A 12,459-nucleotide genomic window follows, 5' to 3' on the forward strand; every position below is an offset into this window, starting at 1 on the left:
AAGTATCCGTCATTGACTCTCCTGGTCTGTTTGACACCAGCTTAAATACATCTGAGGTGGTCAACAGAATTAAACTCTGTATTCCACTCTCTGCTCCTGGTCCACATGTCTTCTTGGTTGTGATTCAGCTGGGCAGATTCACTGATGAAGAGGCAGAAGCTGTTAGACTCATACAAGCAATTTTTGGTGAGGAAGCCTCCACATACACCATGGCACTGGAACTTCTTTTCAATTGGAAACATTTTACAGTTTACAAAGGAAATTTGCAATAATCAGGGTCCTAGACTGGGTAGTTTACACCTTTCTAAGACAGAAAGCCATTTGCATGAAAGACCCTGTGAAAGGGGTCACATACCACAGGAAGCAAAATATCTCTAAACTCTTAAAACCTTATCACCTTCTGGTTTACCTCTGTGGGAATGAGACCTTTGTACCAGTCACACTGAAACATTTTAAATGATACCAAACATGTATAGCATTGTGTGATAATTGTTCACATTAATATAGATTTTGGGTGAATTTTTAGGTAATCTCCGCACTTAGAGAGACGAGATTTGGGGAAGAGTGGGTAAAGGAAAGGAAATGTAGAATGTTTTTGTTAAAAAAAGAAAAGTATCTGATTTGTATGGTGTACAGTGATATTTATTGGCGCAAGAATCAAGGTTATTAGCTATATATAGACATTATTTTTGTTAGCGCATGCATAATTCATCATGGCCTATTAAGATAATCATTAAAATATATTTAAAGTACATCAGGCATGTGTGCAGTTTTGGAAACATACATGACATAAAACAAGAAATTCAAGTCTACCCAGATTAGAAGTGCTTCTGCAAACTAAGAAAGTTTACTGCTGCCTACAGCAGTTTATATTAATAATAGTGTATTATTACCATACATTTAGCCAAACTTATAAAACGATATGCTTTAAAGACTCTCAAGGTAAAACAGAAACAAAACATAACAAAAACAGGCTACTTAAATGCTATTGGCTCGTTTGGCGTGTCCTAATGACACCACTGGCAAATCATGGCTGTATATTAATATCCATGTAATTCATGTGTTCTTTTGAATATTCATGTAGCCTAAGCTCGGAAAAGTGTCACTGAAAATCACAGACTATTTCCTTTATCCACACTAGTTCAATTTATGCTTAGCTACTTATTTAAGTGTCGAAAAAGCTTCCATGTAAGTTCTGGGTGCTTGCTGTGTGAAAAAATCGATCAATAAAGACATGCTAAATGAAGTGCGTTTACAGTTATGGTTTATACTTGCTGCTGCCTGCACGTATTAATGTGATGCGCGTGCACGCGAAGGGGAGTCAGATTTCGGTACAACACCGGAAAAGGCAACTCTGTACATTACAGGCATATGAGCTCGACATCAAAGGTGAGTTTATCTTCCACTTTTATATCTACCAGTTGTCACGGTTAGTGTGTAGCTTAATCCAAAGATAATAAACACAGATAGCGATATACATTTAACATAACCTTTAACGCGGATCATATCACTGAGAAAACTGAAGGCTTAATTACACTAAGACAGGGAATCAAAGAAACAGAGAACAGGTGTACTACTAGTCAGAAACCATACTAATGTATATATCATCGGATTCATATACACATTCATGCCACTTTTTGTAGATTAAAAATCTCCAAATGGCATTGAAATGGCAAATGTCGCCTGTGTGACTTCAAATATTGTATATCAAACTGTATCTACACTAAATCCAAGATTTACTCATGTTTTGTCTGCTTTTTCTCTGCCATTCTCCCTATCTCTGTGGTTTGATTTATGGGTTTACAGTTTGTGGCTATGCACCAGCAATATGTAGGCTACTTTCTTCAAATATTTGTAATTTCAAAATAAATTATTTCCTTTAATAGCCACAAAAGTTATACGGTTTTCAAAAGACACTATTAGTGCGTAGGGGCTAGGAACACAAAGTATTTCTCATTTCTTTATTTAAAACTGTGCCAACAATGAGTCTGAAGCACTTTTTGTATATGTGTATATCAAGATTACATCTGCAGTGGCTTTTTCTGGTCCTGTAGCAGAAATCAAAGGTTAAAGCCTCATGCAGGGCACTGTCCCCATTGACCTGGTCCATAATATTGAGCAAGAACAACTGTTTCCCTCACTCTCTCATTAGCCTAGTTATGGAGGACACTGCAAATTCTCCTTCAAAACCATCAACGACCTCAGGCTCATGGGTCACATCTCCCTTCATTTACCTGGTAATCCTTGGCGTAACTGGTGTCTCTGCCGCAATAGCGTTACAGGTATGTATTTGAAAGTTCAAGTCACACACTCAAGTCAAGTCATCTTCATTCATATAGTGCTTTTCACAATACAGATTGTTTCAAAGCAGCCCCACAGTGATAATAGGAAAATTCATTGACAGAGATTGTTTTGGCTTTACAGCATCTCTAAGAAAATATTATTATCGAGCTAAATGGAATCACTTCCGTTGTAAAAATTGTTAATTATTAACTTAGGGGCCGCTTAAATGACATCTTTCCTACTGAAAACCGAAGACCTTTAATGCATTTTTGCCATTTATTTACGTGTTTAGTCATGTTTCCGCGTTTGAATGTGTATGTGCGCAGACGCTTGGTCTTTTTTACAAAGTGATATTTGCCAAATTACTTGTCTGGTCCGCATAATACAGAAAAATTAGTCGTGTCTGCGGATCTATGTGAACTGGAATAATTTTGATAATGTTATCTATACATAGGGAAAGGAAAGGGAAGGAGGCCTTTGCAGGGGATAGTTAAGTTGACACTTCAGGGCTGCGTTTTCATCCTGTCTAGGCGCAGGTCCTTCATCTCAAACTGGATACGGACTGAATATGGCAGGCTATGGCAAACCTCAGGATAAACAGAGAGAGACTAATATTAGCATAGACTAATATTATATTTAGATTTTATTTAGTTTAATAAATAATTTAATACAAAAAGAAAGCTATTACTTGATGCACTGGTATGACCACAGTGTTTAAAGACACTTAATACTTTGTTTTTTAAAGGTGAAATATGTAATATTTTTGCTGTAAAATATCAAAAAACAACTAGGCCAGTGTTATATATTTTGTTCAGTTGAGTACTTACAATATCCCAAATGTTTCCAACTATTTGTAAATCGTGAGAAAATTGCAATTTTAACCAAGGCTCCGGGACGTGTGAGGAGCTGCCTGTCAATTGCGTCATACCAGCGTTACCCTCGGTTTCCGGTTTTATTTTGTAGAAACCATGAAAACACCAAAGATGCTTTAATATATTACACATTTAATAGACAAGGGAACAACTGTTTTGATATATTTATAGACAGAAAACGAATTGTTGTTATATAGCTCAACACGTTTAGTCTTATTGTTTAAATCAATTTTCTTGATTTTCCATGCCTCAGAGAAAAACACTATTTTGTCAAATAAACATAGCATAATCAGATGCAACTTTATTTTTATTAACAGTAATACATAATTTTCTCCATCATACAATATGTATTAAAATTAATTGCATGCCATTCAACACAAGACATCCAATATTTAATATGATATTCTAAAATCGATCTATCTTACTGCAGTGTGTAACAGTGTCTCACAGCAGCCACCGAGCGAACGCACAGAGTAATGTTATAACATCATTTTCAACACACTCAAATGTATCTAATAATAAACAGACCTGTGTTTCTTCAAACCAAAGAGTATATTCTTTGCTCATACTCATGACCAGAAAACCGGAAGCGGCGCCGGCGACTGCGGCATAATAAAAGTTCTGCTGCTCGTGAGGCATGTGTTGCACAATCTCTCCAGCGGCCTCGTCCAGCTCCCACAAAACTCAGTCCTGCTCTGCTTCATACTAAATAACCTCATCCATGAACATGATTTGTTCCCGAGTCCTATCTCTATTCTTTTGCACCGTCCATTGAGATGGAGACCACATGTCCCAAGATTCTGCTCTAAAACTTGGCGTCATCAAGCTACGCCTTTGTTTTGAATAGGCTTCTAGCGACCCCTAGCTGCCAAAATTATTACATATTGTACCTTTAAAGGTCCCGTTCTTCGTGATCCCATGTTTCAAACTTTAGTTAGTGTGTAATGTTGTTGTTAGAGTATAAATAAAATCTGTAAAATTTTAAAGCTCAAAGTTCAGTGCCAAGCGAGATATTTTATTTAACAGAAGTCGCCTACATCGAACGGCCAGTTTGGACTACATCCCTCTACTTCCTTCTTTAATGACGTCACTAAAACAGTTTTTTGACTAACCTCCGCCCACAGGAATACACAAGAGTTGCGTTTGTAGAGTGTGTTTGTCGCCATGTCGTCGAAACGCTGTTATTTTCATCCCGCAGTCCAATCACCGGGTCTGATTCCGGCTCAAATTGATAGGGTAAAATTAAAGACATGTTTACAATAACACTGAGCGCATGCATCTCCACGTTATGGTAAGAGGCGTGACCTTTCCGGGCAAGGTTCGCTAAGCTGCTGTCGAATCACAACACAGGAACCGCTGGCACAATCAGAACTCGTTACGTATTTCTGAAGGAGGGACTTCATAGAACAAGGAAGTCATCAGCCCGTTTTTATGACAGTGGAAACAGCGGTATACAGATAAGTAAATTATGTGAAAAATACTGTGTTTTTTTACACGCGAAACATGAACACATGTTATATTGCACACTATAAACACAATCAAAGCTTCAAAAAACCACGAAAAACGGGACCTTTAAGACATAAATAAATAAATAAATAAATAAATAAATAAATAGTATAAATGAGGAAATGTGATCAAATATTTGATATTGTATTCATATATTCCAGATTTTTAGGCAAAAAAATCTTCAAAATGATGTTTCGGATGATAGAGGTAAAAAAAATTTCCCCCTTCCCAAACAGTATTCCAAAAATATTGTGAAATTATCATTTGAAATATTTTGTAATACTTGTAATTCTTTTCAATGCAAAGCATATCAGATAGGAGATCCGCTCCGGATTCTTCTGGTTGGAAAAACAGGAGTGGGAAAAAGTGCAACAGGCAACACTATTCTGGGAAGAAAAGTTTTTAAATCTGAGATATCCTCCTCCTCTGTCACTGGACAGTGTGAAAAGTTTCATGCAATGATAAATGGCAGAAAAGTATCTGTCATTGACTCTCCGGGTCTGTTTGACACCAGCCTGACTACAGATGAAGTGATCGACAGAATTAAACTCTGTATTCCACTCTCTGCTCCTGGTCCACATGTCTTCTTAGTTGTGATTCAGCTGGGCAGATTCACTGATGAAGAGGCAGAAGCTGTTAGACTCATACAAGCAATTTTTGGTGAGGAAGCCTCCACATACACCATGGCACTGTTCACTCATGGAGATCGGCTGGAGGACAAGAACATTCACACATTTGTGCGGGACAGCCCAAAACTGCTCAGTTTCATCAAAACATGCAGTGGACGATACCACATGTTCAACAATAAAGAACAAAATCCTGAACAGGTCATTCAGTTGCTGGACCAGATTGATAAAATGGTCACTGGAAATGGTGGGAAGTATTATACCAGTGAGATGCTTGAAAGGGCAGAGAGAGCGATTGAGAAAGAGAAACAACGTATCCTGAAGGAGACAGAAGAGCAGAGACGGAGAGAGATAGAAGCTCTGAGGGCTACACTTGAAGGTGAGGCCTATGAAAAAGCAAGGGAAAAGGTGAATGAGGATTATGAGCAGCGGGCAAGAGAGGAGGCTGAGAAAGACCCTTCATTTTTAGAGAATATAGTCAATTATGTGAAGGAACTAGTCAAAAAAATGTTTGGCTTATTTTATTCAGACCCATTGGACACGCCATTTTTTAAAGCATATATGAAAAATTTGATGAAACCCAAAGTTCTTCTGTAATTACGCAAACTTATTTTTCACCATGTTTAATACACTTGTGGTTTGTAAGTGCTATGGTTGTATCATTAACCTTATAGCTGTTATAGAAAGTATTTTATATCTCGCCACTGACTGGAAACTTTTAAACTTGAGGAAGTTGAACTATGAATATGAGCAGCTAGCAAGATACCGAGTTGAAAGAGACCTTCCATTCCTTCCTATAGTAATCCATATTGTTTTGTTTTTTTGTTATTGTTGTTTTCAAAGCATTAAGCAAATTCTGATCACCTTCTGATGTGACTGAAAGACTTAATTAACCACTTGCATCTTTTAAAATCACATGCCTTAAACTGATTTTGTGTGCAAACTTTGTGAATAAAACAGTAGACACAAGCAACATACATTCTATCTTTTCTTTCCCAAATAATGGATTTACCTGCAAACACAAAATTAGTGAAAAAGGAGACATGTTAACTAAGTAAATTATTGTAGGGGGGTCTGCGGTATTCTCCCCCATGAGAACATTTTTGTGATTTTAAAATGTTAATGAAGCATTCTGGTGCAGTCTGTAAGGAGGCGGCAGACTCGATGGGATCCATGTGCAGCTTTATTAATATAATCGTAGTCGTACAGGCAAGAGTCAAATAGCCTGGTAATACCAGACTCTGCTACTTCACTTTGCTTCGTAGACAGAGTCTGGAATGGCATAATAGAGAAGTGTTTTCTCTCTCGCTAGGGGGCGCTTGTCTAAAGTTTAAAATCATTGGTTACCCGTAAGCCAATTAGATACGTTTAGTTATGACGTATGTTATGCGCCTGTACAGCCGCATCGAAGCACAGACATCATGCATCGAACTCAAATCTATGATTGAACTTCCACTGTAAACCTGTTGTAAACGCATGATGATGCGAGCGAAATACCGGAGTGAACATGGCTGTAAACCACTTTTGCAGATTATGCGAAGTTAATGCATCCCGAAGTTTGCATCCCGTGTCTCGTTTCCCATTTCCGCGGTCGTTTCGGTTTTCGATTTCTCTAACCTACAATGTAAAACTCGGCGCTTAGCATTACGTCACGGCTCTCAGCCCGCCCTCTGTTCGTTGATTGGCCCGGCTGTTTCCAGACCGGTGGCAAACACAAAGCTCTGACGCTGTATCAGACTGAGTACAGAAGCGAAATGAAATTGAGCGGAAGTAGGAAGTCTGACGTAGTCAGGCAAAGAGTCAAATACCAGCAATAACAATGTCGAAGGCAGAGATGTATCGTAAACAGGGACAGGCAAAGGATCAGGGAAGGCAGCAGACAAGGCAGAGTAATCCAGTAAACAGGCAGAGAATCAACAGGGCAGGCAGCAAACAAACACAATGATTATAAACAGTCCATGGTCATACACAAGAGATAACGGGGGAAAACAGGACTTCGCAATGAGTGAATGTGTGTGTCGGCTGAAATAGTCCGGGTGATAGGGATCAAGTGTGTGGGTAATCAGACCAGGTACGGGGTTATGGGAAATGTAGTCCATGATAAAGTTAATATTCAGGTGAGAGAGCCCTCTGGTGGCGATCGGAGGGAGCCACAGAGGCCGCGTTCGTGAGACAATCTGACAAGAAAATAAATGGAAAAATAATTTGCTATTAAAGTTAAAAAAAACAAACAACAAAATACATTTATTGACATTATGGCTGGGCGCTGACACAAATTTCACAATTGGATTCGATTTTGATTCAGAAGATTGCGATTTGATTTCCATTTGATAACCTTCTATTCATGGATTAATCAGGTAACAGTACAGGGCAAATTTCCTAATTAGGCTAATTGTTAAATAGTAAAAAAATGAATTGATTTAAGCTTCTTACATATAAATTACACATAAGGGAGGTTTTATAATTACGTTATAATACATTTTAATAACATAATTATGTTTCTCGATTTCCTAAACATTTAAATGGTGTCTGCATAAAACGGATTTATACATTCAATATTGAAGCACATGTTAAGTACAAATACAATGAATATGCAATAGCCTATACAGCAAAATACTCATCTCTAAGTTCGTTTTTGTTGCTGACTAATGAGTTTTTGGACATTGAAGGGCTTTTCTGATGTAAATGTGATAGCCTAAATGTGACATTTTTACAAGCAGTTTTATTCACGACTTTCCGCGGTTGAAACACTGATTGATTACATGTGACAATATGGATTTCTGTAAGTTGTACTGTATCTTTAAACTAGTGTTAATTTCGTCACCTATTTTTAATTTAGTCTTAGTCTTAGTCTTGTGCCAAATGTCCTTGTTAGTTTTAGTCATATTTAGTCATTCACATATCTTTTTTTGTTAGTCAAGTTTTAGTCGACTAAACGTCTCGTCATTTTAGTCTAGTTTTAGTCAAAAGAAAACTCAAGGTATCTTAGTCGAGTTTTAGTCGACTAAAAGTCTTTTAATTTTAGTCTAGTTTTAGTCAAAAAATTGTAGGCTAGTCTTTTTTTTTTTTTTAAATAACACATTATTACTGAGATTATTACTGATAAACATTTCAGTAAAAAAAGTGTTTCACATATCTCAAACATTGGTTAAATGTCATAATTACCTGACAAAATACACTTGTTGAAAGATTTTTGTTGAATGCAAATGTTAAACGTGTCTGGTTTTCAATTTCTGATTTAGGAAACACATTCACAAATGATTAACCTGTTCTGAAGAGTATTTTATTTTAACCAACACAATTCAAAAGCTAGCATGTCGTCGTCGCTCGTCACTCGTGTTCGCTTTGGGTGTCGTGTGTTCAGCTGTTTCGTGTTGCAGCCACAGGCGTATGAGACCTGTAAAGCCTTGTTTACACTGCACGCGTGTGCGGCTCGTTACCGCTGCGACGCGGCTACCGGAGCTGATACACGGGCACTCTAGTCAATGCTTGTGTTTACACCAGCCGCGCCGCGGTGCGTTTGAGAAGCGTCCCAGAAGCGGCTCGACGCGCCGCTTCGCTAAAGATAGGCTCCTCGCCTCCAAGACGCGCAGCTCAAATACAAAACAAAGTCAAAATAATCACCCTGTGTAAACTCCCGCTCATATTTTACATCACTAGAAACTGACGACAAGAGATTCGAAGTTGAAAAACTTGAAATTTCTTTGTTTGAGTTGACATTAGTGATGGCCGCCTGACACCGATGCTCCGACACAAGCTTCGAACTCGAAGCAGCATTTTTCTTGAACTACTGCTTCGGAGCTTGCGTTGGTGCGGAAAAACACACGTGACCGATGACGTCCGAAGCAGCAACTGCTTCGGTTCTCTGAGTGAATCACGTGACTGGTTCAGACCAGTCGATACTGCTTCGCATCGCGAGAGGCTTCATGACGCGATTTTTTGTTGCATGCACGCTTCAGCAGCTTTTTAGGCGCGTAATAGGACTATATAGACATCCAAAATGATGCACAAGATGTGGGTTTGTTGTATTAGGAGTTTGCATAGTTGTTATTATCACTGCATTGTTTGATCATCATCATGGAGCCAGCTAGGAAGAGAACCTGTTCTCCAATGTGGGAAAATTTTTATCTGATCAGTCCTAATAAGGTGCTTTATTATACCTTGGTTATCCTACTGCACCTGGCTTATTTATTTGTGGCTGGTTTATTTACATCATTCACACAAACCCTAGTTACACTCATACAGACATTATATTGCTATCTACAATTTCACCACTAGATGTCACTGAAACGAAGCTTTGAATGAATGAACCCATTTTCAAAACAATTGATGAAGTGGTTCAATACTGATTCATTGCTTCATTTGGACATCACTAGTTGACATCGCGCAGAGGACGGAACAACACCTTGCCGGAGCCGTAACAAGCCGCAAACGCATGCAGTGTAAACAAGGCTTCAACGAGGCTTAACTTGAGCAACAGCGAGAAGCCGTGAACTCGTTCTGAATATTTTAAAGGCGTAACAGCTGATGAAAAAGCAGAGACGATTGTAGACGAAAATGAAGAGAGATTTTATCTTAGTTTTTATTTTATACAAAACATTTTCGTCTCTTTTTTCATCAACAATAATGCATGTTAATTTAGTCTTAGTCAGCGTTTTTGGACAGTGGTGCAGTCTTGTCATCGTCTCGTCTTAGTCATGAAAAAAAAGGTCATTGACGAACATATTTCGTCTCGTCTCGTCTGACGAAATTAACACTACTTTAAACATACCTGAAGATGTTCATTCATGTTTATCTCGTGTTGTAACATTTTAATTCAAAATGGCGAATTCTGCCGAAAAGCGACTAGTTTGCAGGTATAGGCCTCGTAAGAGCTAATTTTGTCTATTTTAAACTTTGTCATGTAAGTTTCTGTAGTTTCAGTAGGGGTCACTCTTGGGTAATGGGTTATATAATATAGGTGGGAACCTTTCTTCAGGTAAAAGCAGGTGTTGCTGGAGGGAAGGTGCACACAAATTTTTGACCACTATGCTCCATGCTATGCAAGTAGGAAATCTGTATTGCTGAAGCACTGTAACTGTGTATTCATTGCCTGTTTATTTGGATTCTTTAAATGAAGAGCAGTCACGGTAAAATAAATCTACAACTGTGAGCATATTAACTTGTGTGTGACAGTTGCAGTGAATAATAATAAGGGCGTGCTCGCCCATTAACAAGCACCATCCAGTATCCCTCAGCTGCCTTAAGGAATAGAATTGGCTGCTTACAAGTGAGCTTACAAGGGTAAATAATGAATTGGTTGTTTCAATAAATACTGTACAGTGTTTCCTTTACTCTTTACTTTAAAAACTATGTCTTTAAAGAGTAATATTTTATGTATTTGAGGTCAAACAGGGCAAAGAGGGCAAACAGTTTTGCAGTTTAGTTCAGTACTGCCATCTAATCAGCCAATAAATAGCCTGCATAGCACTTAATCTTTTATATAATAAAAGAATATTGCAACAATATGTTAATTTTTTCTCCGTAAAAAGTTAAAAGTTTTGGAAATAAAAAATCCCTTAAAGTAACTACAAATGACCATATAAAGCAAATCTTTTTTTTCATTTTTTTTTAGCTTTAACTTTAATTTCTACATTTCCATAACTGTTTCACATAGCCTACGTTCCACACTGTAAAAATTGTAGGCTACTAAACGGAATATGCGGAAGTGTGGGCGGGGCCTTGATAGCGCGCTGCTCCACATCACACTAGCTAGATTCAGGCCCGAATCAGCACAAGATGTCACCGCCATATTAGGACACTGATTATTTTAACAACAGCAGAAACACGGTGAGCAGAAAAATATTTTTAGTCAAGATATTTTTGCTAAAATGCTGCAGAAAATGAGAATGCAGCAAAATACAATTCCTAATTTAATCTGTAATACAGATTACTTCCAACGTTTAACTAAACAGGCACCTTGAGACATACCCCTTCCCCCCCCATGTTTATCATTATTAATAAGCATATTAATAAGAAATATTATAATTATAATATTAAAATTTGGAGGATTATTTAGAGATGGCAAGGGAAGACAAAAAACAATCCGAAATTACTAATTAACTTTATTTTGTGCTTATGATGACAGTTTTGCTTAATAGCACATTTTTAGTAGTTCTTAGTGTTTTTAGTAGTATTACTATGAGCAAATATTAAAATGGCCCATATTTTTCTTAAAACTTTCTTAAAGCTGCTCTCCGCAAGTTTTCCTCTTTGTCGCCATCTCTGTTTGAAACATGCGATTGCAGTCATTATGCGGAACAGTTCCCTTTCGATACTTCACTCGTACTGCGTATGGGGGAAAAGTCTCCCTTTTTCCCCGCTACTGAAGCCTTTTCAATAACGCAGTGCAGCTGCATCGTCATTGGTTCACTCATTGCAAGTCGTTGAACCAATGACGGCGCGGCTTTGCTGCGCAGCCTATGGCGACAAAGCGCCGAATTGGGCGGGGAAAGGCCCTATATAAGTGAGCATTTCGCCATAGGCAACTCAGTCCTTTCTCCTTCAGCGACGACTCGTCTTCTCCTCGCAGAAGCCTGCTCGCCTGGAAAGAAGCTCGCCGCCTTGTAAGAAGCTCTGCCGCCGTCGAAGAGGCCCTGCAGCGGACCCAGCTGAGTCGCCGGATTCGCCAGCGCCTTCGCCCTCGCCGACTGCCGCCTGAGCGCCGTCGACGAGCCGCCGCCGCTTCCTGCTTCCGGCCCGGACTCAGCGCGTCTCCTGCCGCCATCCGGCGCGTCTAATAGAGCATTTTTCCGCGGTTCTCACACCGCATTAAGAGCACTTTCCACAGTGGTTTTCACCGCTTACGGCCCTCGCCGTTTAAGAGCACCACAATCGCCGTTTTCACGGCGCCCCGGCATTTTTCAATGCCTCACCACTGCACTACGTGCAGAGCCCCTCTGCTTGATGCAGACGGCCACGGCGAGTGCGTCGGATGTCTGGGCAAGTCCCACGCAGATGACGCGCTTGCTGGAGGCTCATGCTCGCACTGCGAGTCTATGAGCCTGGCATCGCTGCACTCACGGGCTTCTTTCTTCATGGGAAGTCACCCCGCCGATCGCGCCCTCCTCTCTCCTTCCTCCTGCGAGCCGGCTAGGAAGAGACAGCGGGGAACACCGGCTCAGCGCGCTGAG

General features: G+C 39.3%; 1 protein-coding gene across 1 annotated transcript; it reads left to right on the forward strand.

Annotated features, from left to right (window-relative positions):
* The first annotated feature begins 1,289 nt into the window (after positions 1-1,289).
* LOC125272136 (GTPase IMAP family member 9-like) lies at positions 1,290-6,287 on the forward strand. The gene is made up of 4 exons (XM_048196755.1): positions 1,290-1,389; positions 2,153-2,282; positions 4,823-4,868; positions 4,968-6,287. The coding sequence occupies exons 2-4, from the start codon at positions 2,160-2,162 to the stop codon at positions 5,882-5,884; spliced, it is 1,086 nt and encodes a 361-aa protein (XP_048052712.1). The 5' UTR covers positions 1,290-1,389; positions 2,153-2,159; the 3' UTR covers positions 5,885-6,287.
* Positions 6,288-12,459: the final 6,172 nt, after the last annotated feature.

This window comes from Megalobrama amblycephala, linkage group LG7, assembly GCF_018812025.1.
Source record: "Megalobrama amblycephala isolate DHTTF-2021 linkage group LG7, ASM1881202v1, whole genome shotgun sequence".
Classification (NCBI taxonomy): Eukaryota; Metazoa; Chordata; class Actinopteri; order Cypriniformes; family Xenocyprididae; genus Megalobrama; species Megalobrama amblycephala.